Raw genomic sequence first — 17,843 nt, 5'->3', positions numbered from 1 at the left:
AATATATTTTATATACGAAATGAATTGAAATGAACCTTCAACAGCTTTGCTCTATGCAATCATCAAACATTTAACTCATTCTGGTTTTTTGAGTGCGATGTTATCATTCATAAGCATTCTGTGAGAAGACATTTAACAAGTTATTTTTTTCATATTTTGAAATGCGCATTTTAATGCATTTGAATCCATAAATTTCCAAGAAAAGCAAGAAGACCTTCAACACCTTTTTTCTCATCCAGATTTTGCAACCCTCAAATATTTGACATGATAACGAAGACCTTCCTTATTTGGCAAGATATATAGTTGAGTCCATAAATAAGCGAGATCGGACCTTCAACGGCTTTTTTACACACAATTAACAAACGGTTTTTTTCTCTCATCCCAATGCAGCTAAAGACATGTAAATGCAGCTTATCTGAGAGATGAGATTCGTCGACTCCCACACACAAATCACAACATAGTCTAGTTCGGAGCATAACAAACTGACATAACAGAGTTCAACTGCGAGCGTTTTGCCAAACTACAAATGTAACCTAACAAAAGATAATAAATTTGATTTTCTTAGTTTACGTGTTGCAGGTTGCCGGTTGTTGCTGGTTGCTGGTTGTCAGTTGTTAGTTGTTGGTTGCAGGTTGCAGGTGATGACGGGAAGGATTACGTAAAGTGTCTGTGACCTGAACTCTTTGCATTTGCTTAACATTTCAAATCAGCTGCATTTCATCCGTGTGGAAGTATGTGTGTGTGTGTGTGTGTGAGAGTGTGGGTGTAAGGGCGAGCGAACATTTCCATTGTTTGGATGACGAAACAATAGATTGAGTTGGGAACTTGTACCTTGAATGTGTGTTGCACACACCCGCTGACAGCTGAACGATGCTGAAAACAACTGTTCAAGTGCTTTTTAAATGTACAAAAGACTACCGAAAAATCCACTCAAATAAAACTATGTTTCTGATTGAATTGTTAACGTGACTCGGAGCTAAGAACCACCTCGAACAAGTTTTTGAATATATGGAAACTTTTGATTGCCAACTTATTAAATCAGAAAATAAATGCCAAGAGAACCATCAATTATGTGTCATTTAAATTCATGCTAACCGCGCGAACAGCCCAAGCGTTACGATGCGTATACGTAATATGGCAAACAATCGTGAATGAGTATTTTTTTCTTTGAACAACAACGTTTTTCGGCACTGCCTTTCAAATAACAAATATTAGAAAATAATAAAAAAAATAAATAAATAAATAAATGTAAAGCTATGAACAAGTAAACACTGCGTATACGTAATGTATGTAGTTAATTAAACAAAAGACGAGCCATAAACAGGTTGGATAATTAAACATAACGCATAAAGAAATGAGAGGCAAACGCACACACACACACTCAATTTTTGTTTATTTATTTGTTTATATTTGTATGTGGCCATAGAATGAGCAGCAGCAACAATAGGAGCAACAAAAAATCAACTGCAAACAGTCGGAACACATTTCGGAATTAAAATTATTCGCTGCAGCTGCAATTGTTGTTGTTGTTGTTGTTGTTTTTGCTCTTGTTATAATTTTCCAGCTGTTGTTACAACATGCAACAGACACACACACACACACACACACACACACACATAACTTGAAGATTGCGTGCAGCATTGCGGTCGCAGTTGGCGTCGCAGTTGCCTGTCGGAAAAACTATAGACCGCAAAATGAAAGTGAAATTGAAATTGAAATTGAAGAAGACGTCAAAAGCGCAGCGCAACAATAACAATAAAACAACAACAACAGCGAAGCTTTAACTATTATGCAGTGTTTGTCTATGATTTTTCGTAATGGCTAAAACTATTACATTCATGACATTTGCATTTAACATTTGTTATTGTTATTCTTTCATTGCACTGTTTGTTCAGTTTTAACGCTAATTCATTTTGTTTGCCTTTTTTCGTTTCGTATTTTCAAATCAAAAATATTGCATATTTATGATTCGCAACAGGAAATAAACTGTGTGCGAATTGTGGTCTGACATGGTTTCTGTTATACTTAAAAGATTTTATTGTTGGCCGCTCTTTAGCAACTTTTCGATTAAACTATTTAATTAAACAAAACGAGAAAAAAGGGAACGTGTGATTTGATTGCGCAGCTGCTATTAAACTAAAATTGATACGCACATTAGCAACCGCCTCAACAACAACAACAGCAACAACTGAAAAACTATTTATTAAATGTTGGAAGAAAAAACAAAGTGTAATTAAATAAAAAAAAAGAAAAAAAATCACACACACGGCCTGAGTTGAAAATACAGTGAGACAGAGAGACAAACAAACAGGTTACTCGAGTTTCTTCTTCGGTGTCAATGAAAAGGCAAAGCGCATAAAAAAAGTGAAATAAAAATATAAATGAGTGGTAAAAAAAAAAAAAATAAAAGATGAATTAAAAAAAGTGGACACTGGCGTCGAACTGATGAACGATGCCGATCACAACAGCAAACAGCACATCGAACACAGCTGACAAGGTTTCGATTGAATCGAATTCGAATCCGAATTCGAGTACAAAGCCAAGCCACAGATCATTTGCCTTAGCATAAACAAACATTGTCTGGAATTGAGTGAAGTCTCTGGCGGCGTGTCCATAGAATTCAAATGCATAGAAAGTTGCAAATCTACTGTTACAGTCTGATTGGAGCTCAGATCATTATGCATACAACTTAAAAGCTAGCCTAGTCGAGTGTCTCAATGTGCAGTTTGAAAGCTCTACAAGCTTCTCTCTCTCTCTCTCTCTCTCTCTCTCTTCTGTTGGCTTCTCTCTCTCTCTGCTTCGCTCTCCTCCGTCTGTCTTTCACTGGGCTTTGTTGCAATACAAGCTGCAATAATTGCAACAATAACAGCGAGGAGAGCAGAGTAAAGCGTATCGGGCAATAATAACTGTAGCAATATTACAAAATCGACTACAATCGAAGCCTGAAAGCGGCCCAAAAGACGAACAACAACAACAACAATGAGATAATAACGTGCAGAGCCAAAAACCCCAAGCAACAACAGCAACAACGATAAAAAAAACGTTTTAACTGCATTTATAACTAAGTACTCATATACCAGTATATATAAATATATATAGTATACTGTAGTAGTACTCTTTGAATGTACGCGAATAAACAAATTAAATAAAATAAAACAAAATAAAAGCAAATCCGTATAGCAGAGAAGCTGACGCAACTCAGAAACAAGCCCACTTTTGGCATAGCCCTGGAAAAACTCGGAAAGCTAATCGCAGTGGCTCGATTAGCAACTTTGAAATAAAACTTTTAACTTTTAACAACAACGACAAATTTTAACGTGAAACGTGTGAAGGTTTTAATTAAATAACTTGTCTGCAAATTAGTAAATGACAACGAAATTCATTTGCTTGCCATCATCTATTCGATTATTAAATCATTTTTATGGCCACAAGGCAGACAAACTGTCTAAAGAACCGCCAGGCACCGGCGAGAAAGCAGAATTTCACAGTTAAAAACGTGGATCATGTGATAATTTATCTAGCAAAAGGGCACTCGATAGAAAAGTGATCTGCTCGATCCAATATTCCTAAACAATCTTTAACTCTGCACTTATATAAATTACATTTTTAATTAAAAACTTACCTAAGTCCGTAATATTTCTAACTTCGATGCGGCCCCCGTAAAGGGCGACAAGCTTAAGGTGAGAATATCCTTTTGGGGATTGATCAGGATTATTACAGCACTCTCATATGCATATGCAGTAATAGTTGTAACAGGCACACTCGATTGCGAATTGATAATTTACATTTGATTCTAGATATTATCATTCATCGAACACCTTTTAGCGTTAACGAGTATTTTATTTTGATTTGGGATTAAGAACGCGCCTGCGGACTGTGTTCTTCTTCTGGTTGAGAAGTTCTGGCTCTGATCTAAATTTGATGCGACGATAGCAATACCGATAACGATAACAATAGCCAAACGATTGCCAAACGCGCGGCGATTACTGATAACTGGGGAACAGAACAGAACAGAGCAGATCAGATCAGATCAGATTGGGAACAGAACAGAACACAGAACCCACAACACGAACGGAAAGAAAGACGAACAGCGATTAAACTGCAGGCGGGCAGTGCGCTAACATTAAATACGGCGTGAAATTTGCTTGGCAGGCGACTTTAAGCTGCTCTTGGTGTTGTTGTTGGTGTTGTTGTTGTTGGTAACGAAATTTATATTTCACTCATTCCATTTCATTGTGATTGTAATTGTATTGCTTTTATTATTTCTTAACCTTCTGTGGGCTCAGAACACGAAAAAAACATAAACAATAAAAAGCGCGGCGACAACGATGACGACGACGACGACGACAACGACGGCAGCGACAACGCAGCAGCAGCAGCAGCAGCGACAGCGACAGCTACGGCAGAAGCAACGGAAAAAAATGGCAGACTGTCAGACTGTTGGGTGCGAGCGAGATGGGAATTAAAATGGAGATTATACTGAAAGGCAGATTCACTTTTTTCTTTATTTTATTTTTTGCTTTTGCTTTTTTTTTTTTTGTTGCTTTTGTTATGCCCAACACGATTACGAAAACGGAGAGTTGAGAGATTGCAAATTGAGCTTAATTCGATCGAGCTGAAGCTGCTGCCATTTCATATGAAGTTGTTGTTGCTGTTGGGGTTGCACTTATTGCCACTGCACTGGGTAGAACTTAAAGGCAGCCTTTACATAAGCAGCGGCTCTTTCTGAAACTCCTTTTGATTTGAGTTTGTTTTCTTGCCTTTTGCGTTTGCTTTTGAAATTATTTTTTTTTTGTTAACTTTATTTTGTTGTATTTTAATTGTTGGTACGAATAGTTGGTTGCTTTGCTCGCGTCTGCGTGCCGTTTTTGTGGCCGTCTACGGAAACTGGTCGGCGCACACTAAAGTTAACGTTCGCTTGGGCAGCGCTGCGCAGTCCAAAAAATATAGCTCACGATGATCGGGCCAGCGACAGCAACAACAAACACCAGCGATAAAAGCTGATGGTGCAAGCGAGACAAACAATAAAACCAAAGCCATCGTCACAGCGCAGAGCTTTGGCCCAACCAATGTTGTTGTTGTTGTTGCTGTTGTTTGGCTTGCTTGGCTTAGACCAAAAAAAAGCTAGTTGAAAACTTAAAGCCAAAGCCATTGCTTTAAAGTTGCCTTGAAAGCTTTCAATGAAAGCGAAAACGTAAACGAAAACGATAGCAACAACAAAACGGCAACAGTAGCAGCAGCAGCAGCAAAAACAAAAGCAAAAACAAAAGCAAAAGCAAACAACACTTGCATTTTTCATAGTAGTTTGTGCTCAATACAGCTGTAGCTTTTGAGTGAGACTTGTGAGTGAGTTGCTCTTGCGCTCTCACGCTCTCTCACACTTTATTTGCGCTCTCTTCTCTTGTTGCGCTCAGCGTTGAATGACTTTTCGAGTGCATTTTTGTTGCTGAAAAGCATTTGATTAATGTTGTAAAGATTTGTTTTAATTAATCTTTAGCTTGCAATCTTCACATCACCTGCATTGACTCATTGACTCCATGCTAATTTTCAGCAACAAAACAGACATTGTTTAATTGCTGGAGTTTATGAAAATAAAATTAATTAAAAATGTGTCATTAAAGGCATTGACAGCACTGCACATTCCCAACAGGAAGCTGTTAGTTTATCAGCATCTGTTCATTACCCCTTACACTCCTCCCATCTACAATACAGACTTTGTGTATTCTAAAAAAAAAAAAAGAAAATTACAATTTATCGTAGAAGCAATTAAAATTTGACAACCAAATTAAAACGTCTTTCTCTTTGTGAAAGATTAAGAAAGAAAAGTTCATTGGCAGCAGCGTATTGTAATTTTAATGATATGAGTGGTGATTGTGATCCATTATAATTCTAATTTGACTCCCCCATATTAATAAGATGCTCATAAATTGATGTGAACAATCAAAGCGGTCCAATTAAAAGGTAATTGTCACACATTGCAATCAGAATCTCTGTTTCTCTCTCTCAGCTAAGTGTGAGACGGAATAATAACTTATGTAGGAGGAGGTGCAAGTACAGTGAACCCTCAGAAAAACGTAAGACCAGCAGTCACTCGACTTCTGGTCGACTGGTCAACTGGTCGTGTGGACGACTGGACGACTGGGTGAAATGGCAATGAACTAATCAAGCAACCCAAAGCGTATAAATATTGATACCAGACTCTTGTCTCCCAAAAAAAAACACTGACTCAACGTTGACGTAGCGATGTTTACGTCGATCCCAATATCATATATACATATATATCTTACATATAGCCTGGAGATGCCAGGTAACCTCAATTGCCATTTACGGTCTTATATAAGCGATATAAGCGAAATAGTAGATTGAAATCTTCATCGGATCGGTGTCATTACACGTGTTGTTGCTTCGCTTGGCATCGCAGCATTTCAAGCGACATTTAGCCCCAGCTGCGATTGGAATCTATTAATGAGCTGTGATATTTTCCTCATCTCCACCTCCAGTGACTCGGTAGCTGGAGCAGCAACAGGTTTCGTTTCATGGGTCGTCGCAGTTACTACGGAGCTGCAGCTCCTCCAACCGAATCCCAATTGAACTCATTACTTTTATGTGGATTTCGTGCTAATTGCCTTGCATTTGTTTACATTGTCTTAAATTTGCTCGTTTTTTTTCGGCTGCTTTCTCACAGTCTCCAGCAAAGTGTCTCTTCTAAGTCGAAATGCCAGCGCATTACCTCTAATTATTGTTTTTCATTTCATTTCGATTGCTACGCTTTTGTCTGTCTACTTTGCCGTATTTGTTCTGCGTCAACTGTCAGCGATTTGCGCAAAATTATTGACAATTCATCCAGTTTAGTGACACAATTTCAACTGATTTGGCCAGCGACGCACTCAATGAGGATTATGCACTTGCCGAACCAAAAAATAAAAATAATAAACAAGACACTTTAAAACTTACTTTTTCAACGATAAGTTGAAAACATACCTCAAATTATTTTAAATAATTGTAATAATAGCAAACTTAATATTATATTAAAACTATATGATAATAAATCCAAATACCATCTGGAAAAAACTTAAAATCTATTCAAACAAAATAATTGTGTATTGCAAAAACCGACTGCAGCTTACTTTATCTCATTGCATTGTTATATTTTAAACTCTATGGTATATTTTTAAAGATAGCTCTTGGTATATTTTGGTTTTTTGCATAGACAATTTTGAATGATGTAGTATGATAAACCAAATATAGGTTTGGTATATTTTAGTATTGTCGGTATATAAATTAAAAAATTTTAATGATCAACGCCCTTTTACAATGTTTTGCTTTTATTGGAAATGGGTACTGGGTATCTCACCGTCGATCACTCACTTGTTATTTCTTAGAGCTAAAATATTATTAAATGATTTTCAGTGGCATCTCTACTCTCCCAATAAATACAGCATACAGTCTCATATTGGTTTCTCGCTACCTTTCTTTTATATGTTTGGTAAGTGAAGACGCAACAACCTCTTCTCACAACGGAGCTTCTGACTCACATTAATCCATGTCATTGCTAAGGTCAATGCCAGTGGCCCGCATCGACAATTGCCCAATAATCCACCAGAGATCAAGAGAGGAACGCATCGAACATATTTCATCCACCAACTCATAAGGCAGCAGCATGTCGTTAATGGTAAGTTGTCGTTTTACGAGGCGTCAATCTGCACTTAAGCATAAAAAAAAGCAATGTAAAATTTTCAGTCAACATACAATATGGCATAAATACTCGTATGTTCAATATTTATGGCTATTTCGAATTTCTATATACAAGTAAATGACAAACAAAGAAAATCAATAACGATTTGCATAATTTTCAACATTTCACGCTGCCTAATTCGGTTTTGGGGATTGGGAATGGGAACTCGAATTGGAATTGGAAACGATATAAAAAAAGAGTAGAAAGAAAGAAACAAACAAAAATACAAAAAACCGCCAACGAAAATTTACGAAACTGTCAACGGGCACAATCTTGGGTCATTTCAAATGATGTAATATAAATAAACGGCGACTAATCAGGTTTTAAACTTTAAGCGAAATTGTAACACAAATCGCCGATAGTAAATATGAATTTGTAATAAACTAAAAATTGGACTCAAACTGAAGAAATGTGCATACATTAAAATGCAAACCAAAACCAAAAACCAAAAAAAAAAACCGAAATTCAAAATTTGAAATGTAAATTCAAAAAATATATATAAAAAAATTGCAGCACTTTAAACAAAAATATTGGAGTAAAATCGATTATATTATAAGCATTATTGCCATTATTATGTCAGAGCAACTGGCTACCAGTTCGACAAATCCCCCCATGGACCAAAAGAGCCACAGAGACCTCAGCGAACCGTTGTGGTTACAGCAAGGCGACACCAAAAAGCAAAGGCAACAACAACTGACCCATAAACTGGGTCTCTTTTTTCCCCTCTCCCCACTCCCGGCTTCGTGGCGATTACTGTTATTGTGTCTTATTGACTTTGTGCTTCTGTTGTTGCTGTGACTTCGATTCATTCAAACAAAAAATCTATAAATATTCATAAGTGAACACACACAGAACTGGCTCCTGCCTTGCGCAAGGAAAACGGGCGCAATCTACAATAGTTGAATATTAAGTCTGGCCCCTTAAAAACAACGGTTATAAACATTTATTAAAACAATTGGGCAGCAGGTTGCAGCCTACTATACTAAAAGTTAATTGAAGTGGGTACATTCTAGACAAGTTAACAATTTGACTATTTTATAATCAATTTTTTACACATTTTTTACACATTTTAAAAAATATTTCTTAATACTTCTGTTAATTAGCGTGGAACATTCGTTGTTTTCCTGAAGTGATGAGGACATAATTATCACCCGCCAGAATTTCACACCTTAAAGTTCATTAACGTTAGAGAGTGTCAAGTCAATTTAATTGATGAAGCGGCAATATAACAATATGATTATATCAATTGGCGCTGATATACGGTAGCCATTTCCTGCAGTTTGTCAGTATCGAATTCAATACAGAATTCCCGTGGCCGCAGGCAACGGCCTATAAATTTATTAAACATGCAATTACCAAAGTGTGAATCACTTAGACAGTGGGCGTACCTGTCACTTAAGCAGAAAATCATTTGTTTAAAGAAAGCAGAACATACAAACTAAGCGAATAATTTGTCAGCCTAAAAACGTTGATTAATTGTTCGAAGAAAAAACAAAAGACTGAAGCAACGAACTTGCAACGTGCCAGTCGTAAACTCAGTCAACTCGACTGGTATCAACAATTTTGAACACACTTTACGCATATTATTAATCTTAATTAAGAAATCATTTAAAAATAGTCATTAGAGAAAGTAAAGCAAAGAATATGGTTGCAGTTGAAAGGACAACAAAATTAACAATTAAACCACAAAATTTGCATTTTGCAATTTTGTAGTAAATATATATTTTTAAGCCACGACTTGTAATTTATTTCAAACCATTAATCAACATCTTAGTTAAGTCAGTGTTTTTTGTTTATTTTTAGCCGCAGTGTTATTTTTAACAAAAATAAATAGACTCGAGTGTGTGAACCGTCGATTAAAGTCAATAACTTGCAATGGCAGTTCCTTAGCCTTTTGTGCTTCTCAGAATGCTTTGACGTTTCGTTCTGGTTTCTTACAATTTTTTGGGTTAATCAGCGATAAAGCGCTCATCGACGCCTTTAAAAACATTGTGCGAAAATTACTTATTAACAATAAATACGTTTCAATATTGTAATGAGTGAAAAGGCGAAACAAAACAAAAATACAAAAAAACTTATTACAAATGGGCATTTTGTCTTTCACTGTTAATTGCAGCTCATTAATTTGCATTTGAAATTAATTGCCAACGTTTATGCATTGTTATTCACTTTAATATTATTTTTTGCTGCCTGTTGAGATTATTACTTCCTAGGCAATCGGTTTTGACACATCGCCTGTCAGACGTCGTCGTCGTCGTCGTCGTCGTTGCCATCGGTCGCCATCTCAATAACATAAAATAACATCAACATTTTTGTGGGATTCCGCGCAAATCCCACATCGACATCCACTCGTTTTGGAGTTCAAGTTTTTGCAATTGACCCACAAATTCATTATGCATGCAAAGTTGGTAATTGAATTTGTATATATCTCGCCTTTTACATTTGACGTATACGTAATTTTGTATGTATTGTCTGTCTAACAAACAACTCCCTAACGCGTCGACGCGTCGTCGCGTCGGACTGCTGACTTTTTATTTCCGTCAACATTTCAGTTATTAGATACAATTACAATTAATTTTCGTTTCAATTTCAATGGCTAAGCACCGCGATTGGCCCAGCATTAGGCATCGTATAATATAATAATATGTTGAAAGGTCTTTGATTTCAATGGGATATAACACACAGTATTATTGTTGTAGCACACTCGATTGCATGTCTTGTGAGTTGATGGGTTTTTAATGCCTACGCAAATGTCATGAGCGAACATTTGCAGGGTCGCAACCATAGGTTATGGGGTCTGACTGGGACTGGACCATGTGAAAGATTATACTGTCTATTAACAGTAATTATATAAGCTTAAAAGGTTTTGGCTTATGTGAAACAAATATATTTTAATAAGCAACTTCATTTTAATTAATTACATTTTATTTATACATTTATATATGTGAAGTACTTTAAGACCTGATTCGGTGACCCAAAATTTGAATAATTTTTATTTTATATGGCACGTGAGTCGAAAAACAAATGTAAAAGTAACAACAACAATCAAACAAAGGGTGAGTCAAGTTTGTAAATTAGTTTATTGCACCGCCATTGGTTCCCATTACAAGTATGTTATTCGATTAATTGAAATGCATTTACGCATTTCTACAAACGTATAAATATATTCACACTCCACAACTCCATTAATTATTCTTATTGCAATCAACGAAACTCCGAGATGCTAAAGAACACCTTTAACTTGAGTCGATCTATGCGATCAAAGCTGAATGTCGCATGAATCGCATATTCCCCAGAAGGCAGGGGCAACATATCCAGCGCCTTGGTGGGAAAACGAAAGTGCTCCACACATAACTCCTCCTGGAAAGGAACAAAAAAGCCCAGAAAATTTTGTTAAATTTGTAGATTAATATATTGATTGGTAAATACATACGCAAAATTTACAATCGATCAGTAATTAATAAGTTTGAAAATTGATGAATATGGAAATCTTAATTATGTTATACTTTTCGAAAAACTATTAGGTGCTTAATTGATTGATATTTTTGAAAATATTGAATATTGAAAATATTTAATATATTGATTTATAAACTACATGGCTAATTTTTATTATTTTGATTAGTAAGAGAAGTATATTAATGAAATATGTTAATTTTTTGACTAATAAAAGAGCTAAATTAGTATATAAATAGATATAGATTGTTCAAATTACAAATTAATAGATTTATAAATTGAATTCACCTTAATTGATTAATTAAACTTTGGCCGCGTAACTTAAACATTTCAATGATAGGCAGAAATAATAAATATATTGAAAACTGATTGATTAAGTTAATGGAATTAATAAATACTTTTGGGGAAAACTATTTATGGATTGATAGTCTGACATTTTAACTGATTTAATGGATACATTTTATATAATCAAATCTATCGATATATGAAGTATTGTATGAGTAGAATATGTTATTTTTTTGACTGAGAGAAGGAAAAGTTTATGCACAATAAGAAAGATTTTAATTAATTTAATTTAATTTTGTTATTATTAATAGAGTAGATTATTAAATAAAATTCATATTTTATAAATCAAACTTTATTGTACAAAAATGTAATTTATAAATGTATTTAAGAAATCAATTTATAATTTAGAAATACACATTTATTTAAAATAAATAAATGCTTTATCAACTTAGTTAATAGTTTATGTATTACGATTTCAATTAATCGCTGTAATCAATAATTCACGAACTCACCGGTAAAGGACATTGCTTTACATTTGTGTGATTGGCGAAACTATTGAATATAATGTTGACGAAAGGATGATTGCGCTTATCCAAATACAAACACAGATCGGAATGTCTGACATCGTACAGAAATGGTTTATATCCGCTAGCACGCTTCAACAGTTGTATTCGCATCTGCAAAGATATTAAAAGTCCAAAAACTTACAGCTCAAACACATTATTATATCAAATTTTTCCAATATATGTATGTAGGTTCTACAAGTAGGCCCTAAAATTTGATTGACTTAAATATAAATATTGAAAGAATTTAAAAAAAGGAGACATACCCTCAAACTTACAATTAATACAAATATAAAAATTCCATTGTATAAAAGAAAGCAAGACATTTGCATCGAAATTTGTTAAACATGTGTTTCTTCAGCATTGTGACGCGATTCTTGATCATAACCTTTGGGCTCCTGAGGCCCGCACGTTACACCCACCAAGCTATCGACTTGGCCCGAGAGCGAGAGCTGACTGCTTGGAGCAAGTATTGGGTAGTCTATGCGGGTCTGGTGTGCATCGAGATGTTAGGAGATGCATTCTTCGCCTGGATGCCGCTATACGCAGAGACCAAGCTGCTGATTGTCTTGTGGCTGATTGTATCAGCGCCCCAGGCGAGCGTCTGGGTCTTTGATACGATTCTCCATCCGCTGTTAATAAGGCATGCATCAAAGATCGATCACTTTCTGGTGCACGGCAAAGCGCATTTACTCAGCGATGTGCTGAGATACTCCTCAGGGTTCTGTGTGCGCAGTTTGAACTCTGTGCTGCCCTTGGTATCGCAGTTGTGGAAGAAACCTCCTCGCCATCCGCAGACTGACGATGCCCTGGATGCTCTAAGTAACGAAGATCCTGATGATGTGGAACCGACTATAGAAGAGTCCAGAACGCATTCTAATCAGTATTTGGATGCGATCACTGAAGAAGAAACCTATGACATCGCGTTTACATCGTCACAATCGCAGTCGATGGGACAAATTAATGGAGCACAACGTAAAAATAATTTCTCGAAGCTTTCCATACCAGATCTTAACAAGAAGCTGACAACTCAACTTGCTGCATTGAATCGCGCCAAACGCAAACCATATGTCTACGAGAGACAACTAGATGCTACAACACTTAAGGACGACACGGAGGACTCGCTGCAAAGCCAAATCCTTGCTGCAGAACGTTCATTACGAGCAGTTCATAATGGCAGGGAACGACAACGTTTTCCATAGTGTTCTCGACTCGATCGATAGATTATATACAAATTCTCAGTAAAACGACTCTTATGAAAAGAGAAACAACTAATATATGAACGATTTTGAAGATAAATAAATCTTTACGAAATTTTTAAATTTTTTTTAATTTTTTATAGGAATTTATAATAACTTTATATTGATATTTATACCCGCTACTCTGTCTTTATTTTTTTGTGTTTATTCTTTGTACTCTCTGGTATATTTGGAATGTAATAGTATATTGATAAGCCAAATATAACCTTCAGTATATTTTAGTATGTTTTATGTATATGAATTTAATATAGTTTAAGGAATTTATAATAACTTTATATTGATATTTATACCCGCTACTCTGTCTTTATTTTTTTGTGTTTATTCTTTGTACTCTCTGGTATATTTGGAATGTAATAGTATATTGATAAGCCAAATATAACCTTCAGTATATTTTAGTATGTTTTATGTATATGAATTTAATATAGTTTATTCTATTGAAAATGGGTAGTTGGTAATAGTATATCGATCTGCCAAATAGTCTTCAGAATATTATACTAATTTTTTTCTGTATATTCATTTTTTATATTTAAGAATAAAACCGCCCTCTCGCAGTCGAGCACACTTGACTGTGGCTTTCTTACTAGTTTATTTTTTTTGTAATTTTTTAATTTTTCATTGACATATTTATTTCTCTGTAAACCTTTATATTGATTTTTGTTTATTTAGTAATTTGATCTCATATCTAATTTCAGTGCTCCACTGATCTCGATCCCTTCACTTGTTTATTACAATTTTAAACGTTCATAAATTTGGGTTTATTGAATGTTATTGTATTATTTGGACATTAAGCGTAACAATTTCTCGTAAATAAAAATGCAAATTAACTCATGTAATTAAAATTAATACCTATAAAAGTAAACAACAATTCTTACGATCATTAAAATCTTCTGAGTTGATTGCCCTAGGTCACTTTTCGAGAATTCACTGTACTTTGAGAAAACCAATATGTTTAAATTTCCAGACACTTTCCAAATTGACAAATCGAACCAATTCTGAATGTATTTGGAATCGATTAATAATTGTAATCATTATATATAGACAAGTAAAATTGCTACATTTTACTTTAATTGGTCCAAACCGAAAATCTAACTATATTTTTATTTGTTGTTAACGCTTTGCTGCATAAAATTGATGTGTATTTTGAGCAAAATCAAAGTGCGGAACAGACTACTATATAACCACACTGTATATAAACTTATTTCCAATATATTTTTCAGAATTCATTGGCTATTTCGTATAGAGAACTCACCGCAACTGGTTTCTTTGGGAACTTGAGGATCTTAAGCCGTAAACTCATTTCGGCAACGTCACGTTTAACCGCATATAGTCGACAGGCGGTGAATGCTGTATAGTTGACATCCTGGCTAACACACTCGACATTTGTAAACTTGGCCAAAGCGTTTATCTATCGAGAGAGGGAGATCACATTAGTTGTCATCCATAATGCGAACTGATCCACGACACTTGCTTGCACAATTTGCCCGAGCATGACCAAATGCACTATGAACCAGATGAACGCCATTAATAATATCAACAGATCTTAAACATATGATCGATTCGCGTTCGCAGTTGTTTTTTCTATCCGCGCTCGAAAGCAAAACGCGCGCTGTTCAATCGCCAACTGAATTTGGCAATAATTCATTCTCGAAATTGTATACTAAAATTTTGACCGGATTCCCAATAAATTGAACAGCAATTTTCTTTATTATCATAATTACTCAGCAATTATATTGAAATTTGAAAAACATTAAATCGACGATGGTGTTTGGTGTTTAATGAAAAGACAAATCAAATTGTAGATTGACCTAGCGATCTACTAAATATCTTCTTCTTCTTCTAGTTACAGATATCTTACAACTATTATAGTTCTCTATTTGTGTAGGTGTGTTTGAGTGTGTGCTTATGGAATTGATGTAATGCTTGCGATATCTAATCGCTTCCCTCATCCTCATCATCATCTTCTTCGTTACTTTCATTGGTCTCCTCATCGCTAGCTTCCTCTTCGCTTTCACTTTCCTTTGCCTTCTTCTTGGCACTTCCTTCACCAGATTTGCTCTTCTTTTTCGCCGGCTCACTAGACTTGTTCTTGGCCTCATCCGAACTGGTGGAATCATCATCGGATATGTATTCCTTGCTCTTGAAACTACCGCCCGATGTATTTGCCTTCTTCGCTGGCGATGCTTCAGTTTTGCGTTTCTTAACCGATTTGCTCTTTGAGCCCTCATCATCGCTGCCAGCATCGGCGCCTGGCTTATAATTGCGCATCTCGTCCTGATAGCGTTGCTTATCCTTGGCAGCGGCATCCTCCCACTTGCTCTTGTCTTTCAGCTCGCGCCACATCTCGCCGCCCTTCTTGGCAATTTCTGTAACCTTAATGCCGGGATTCTCGCGCTTAATCTCCTCTCGTGTATCATTGAGCCACAGCATGAAAGCAGTTGTAGCACGCTTCGGCTTATTGGAGTCCTTCTTCTTTGTGGGCTTTTTCTACAATTTGATTGCAATTAGTGTCTCAATCGATTACAGTATTAGTTTTAGTTCCCTTACCGTACGCTCCTTCTCCTTTCTTTCTTTTTTCTCCTTCTCGCGCTTCTTCTCCTTGTGCTTCTTCTTGGGCGAACCGTCCTCATCGCCGCCTCCACCACCGCCGCCTCCGCTAGCATCGCTGTCATCATCCGAATCGCTCTGCACATTGCTGTCATACTCCTCGGCCACATCGGATTCATTTTCGTTTGGTTTAAAGTCCTCATCGGTGGACTCTTCATCCGAATCATCGCCATCATCGTCTTCCTCCTCCTTCTCACGTGCCTCCGCCTTCAGTCGTGCCAGATAAGCATCCGGCTCGTTCTCATTGTCTGAATCACCAAAGTCCACGTCTTTGTAGCCGCTCTTATCCTTGCCCATGTTGCTCACATGTAGTTTCTTCTGTGTGATGAAATCGAACAGCTTGGCGTACTCTTCCTTCTCAATCGACGAGAAGATGTGCACGGTGCCATTCTTGAGCGTCACCTCAAAATCAAAGGATCGAGTCGAGCCTCCGCTACGTGCGAAATTCACTGAGCTAATCTCCTCGAAGCGAATGTGCAGCGGTGGCTTGTGTATGTAAATGAAACCACGTTCCAGCGGATACAAATAGCCAGCAGCCGCCTTGAACGAACAGCCTACGGCAGCTGTGCCGGAATGTCCAATGAAGTTGCCAGGTCCAGTAATCTTGCGTCCAATCAGCACCTTCATTACCTTGCCCATCACTTCGTAGACTGGACCCGAAAGCTCCTTTTCCAGCTTGCCCTCGTACTTATCGCGCAGCTCGGCCTCACTAAAGGGCAGCTCAATGGTTGTCTCCTCATCAGGAGCAAAGAGCAGCACCAGATAATGATAGCGTGTTTGGCCCTGCTTGATGGGTGGATCCAGCGATAGCACAAAGAACATTTGACGACTGTCCTTGTGCGGTAGCATGAACAAACGCAGCACCGAGTCCATGGGTATTTTGTAATCGAAGGTTTTACCGTGCAGCTGGAAGAATGTCGAGAAGATTTTGATGTCATAGCGTCCACGCGGCGTTAGTATATGAATCTCGCGGAATATGGCAATCGATTCGCCAGATGCTGATATCACCGACGCCTTGTTCATCACATTCTGATGGAACTTTTCCACTGGATCCTCCTCAGCCGACTCCACAGCGGGTATATGGAAGCGCATCTCCAGCAAACCAACCGGTGCATCATCGTTCTGATGAAATTCCAGCGTAACTTCGTTTTTGCCGGTGACACACTGCGAGACATGTGACAGCGGCACCTCAAAGATAGTCTTTGTGTCTTTGTCAAAGCTCAGCACAGAGCCCATGAAACGGGCAGTGCCCCAATTCCAGCCCTTGACGCACATCTCCTTCTCGACCATTTCCTGCGAATACGCATCCTTGATGTACTTGCCCAATTTCTCGTGTTCACTATCGCGGAAGCCCGAAAAGCGATGCAAGGCGCCGCTCTTGGTGAACACACGCAGTCCCCAGGTGCCAACGAATTTCTGCGAATTGATCAGATCGATGTCATCGGCGGCAATTTGCTCCACTTTGCCTGTTTTGTTGTTTTTAAATATGATATTCTGTTCGGTTAGCTTGAGGCGTCCCGAAGACTACAAAAGGAGAGAGGGGAGAGAAGAGAATTGCTGTCAGACAAAAGCAGCTGAGAAATTTGCCAATTTGCGACACTTACCAAAACACCGCGAACTTCGGCGTTTATGTCGTTGTACTCCAGCGCGTCAACCATGTTTAATGTGTCCTGCACGAGTTAATGAAACGATAAACAAAACTTATAATTACACCAGTCTGCGCAATTCTTCAACACTTTGTAAATACAAAATTTGCACGAGAAAAATGCCGACAGAGCGGAGACACTGCGCGCCCAATTTTAGGTTAGACGCTAGAGATGCGAACTACTCGATAATCACATTAAGAGTGACGGTTATTTTACAGCTACTATTTACAGCTGACCGCTATTTGTTTGCAGCGCTAAAGTGACTCTCGCCACTGAAAACAGCTGTGATATTAAAAAA

General features: G+C 37.1%; 4 protein-coding genes and 1 long non-coding RNA gene across 5 annotated transcripts in view; 1 reads left to right on the top strand and 4 right to left on the bottom strand.

The window, feature by feature from the left end:
• LOC132790813 (A disintegrin and metalloproteinase with thrombospondin motifs like) overlaps window positions 1-4,899 on the bottom strand; it is a 58,016-nt gene extending 53,117 nt beyond the window's left edge. Inside the window, 1 exon segment of the mRNA XM_060799518.1 lies at window positions 3,623-4,899. The gene's annotated coding sequence lies outside the window, so the exon portion shown is untranslated.
• Window positions 4,900-7,166: 2,267 nt separating this feature from the next.
• LOC132790438 (uncharacterized) lies at window positions 7,167-7,854 on the bottom strand. The gene is made up of 2 exons (XR_009632802.1): window positions 7,766-7,854; window positions 7,167-7,700 (listed from the first exon to the last, which is right to left on the bottom strand). It is a non-coding gene; the product is annotated as an uncharacterized LOC132790438 (long non-coding RNA).
• A 2,953-nt stretch (window positions 7,855-10,807) lies between these two features.
• On the bottom strand, window positions 10,808-14,817 carry LOC132793729 (uncharacterized). Its single transcript, XM_060803785.1, has 4 exons — window positions 14,755-14,817; window positions 14,545-14,700; window positions 11,986-12,150; window positions 10,808-11,095 (listed from the first exon to the last, which is right to left on the bottom strand). The coding sequence occupies exons 1-4, from the start codon at window positions 14,815-14,817 to the stop codon at window positions 10,940-10,942; spliced, it is 540 nt and encodes a 179-aa protein (XP_060659768.1). The 3' UTR covers window positions 10,808-10,939.
• LOC132790284 (receptor expression-enhancing protein 3) lies at window positions 12,261-13,339 on the top strand. The gene has a single exon (XM_060798770.1). It carries the CDS (start codon window positions 12,384-12,386, stop codon window positions 13,236-13,238), a length of 855 nt encoding a protein of 284 aa, XP_060654753.1. The 5' UTR covers window positions 12,261-12,383; the 3' UTR covers window positions 13,239-13,339.
• A 230-nt stretch (window positions 14,818-15,047) lies between the features above and the next one.
• LOC132790283 (FACT complex subunit Ssrp1) lies at window positions 15,048-17,713 on the bottom strand. Its single transcript, XM_060798769.1, has 3 exons — window positions 17,504-17,713; window positions 15,840-17,423; window positions 15,048-15,779 (listed from the first exon to the last, which is right to left on the bottom strand). The coding sequence occupies exons 1-3, from the start codon at window positions 17,555-17,557 to the stop codon at window positions 15,225-15,227; spliced, it is 2,193 nt and encodes a 730-aa protein (XP_060654752.1). The 5' UTR covers window positions 17,558-17,713; the 3' UTR covers window positions 15,048-15,224.
• Window positions 17,714-17,843: the final 130 nt, after the last annotated feature.

This window comes from Drosophila nasuta, chromosome 3 (assembly GCF_023558535.2).
Source record: "Drosophila nasuta strain 15112-1781.00 chromosome 3, ASM2355853v1, whole genome shotgun sequence".
Lineage (NCBI taxonomy): Eukaryota > Metazoa > Arthropoda > Insecta > Diptera > Drosophilidae > Drosophila > Drosophila nasuta.
The sequence above is the reverse complement of the archived record's forward strand: the minus strand, read 5'-3'. Positions and strand labels throughout refer to the sequence as shown.

Coding starts and splice junctions, on each gene's coding strand:
- LOC132790284 (XM_060798770.1), top strand. CDS start 12,384: ATGTGTTTCTTCAGCATTGTGACGCGATTCTTGATCATAACCTTTGGG.
- LOC132793729 (XM_060803785.1), bottom strand. CDS start 14,817: ATGGCGTTCATCTGGTTCATAGTGCATTTGGTCATGCTCGGGCAAATT. Junction 12,151..14,544: donor TCCCAAAGAAACCAGTTGCG/GTGAGTTCTCTA, acceptor ATATCTTTGCAG/ATGCGAATACAACTGTTGAA. Junction 11,096..11,985: donor TAAAGCAATGTCCTTTACCG/GTGAGTTCGTGA, acceptor GTTCCTTTCCAG/GAGGAGTTATGTGTGGAGCA.
- LOC132790283 (XM_060798769.1), bottom strand. CDS start 17,557: ATGGTTGACGCGCTGGAGTACAACGACATAAACGCCGAAGTTCGCGGT. Junction 17,424..17,503: donor CCGAAGTTCGCGGTGTTTTG/GTAAGTGTCGCA, acceptor CTCCTTTTGTAG/TCTTCGGGACGCCTCAAGCT. Junction 15,780..15,839: donor GAAAGGAGAAGGAGCGTACG/GTAAGGGAACTA, acceptor ATCAAATTGTAG/AAAAAGCCCACAAAGAAGAA.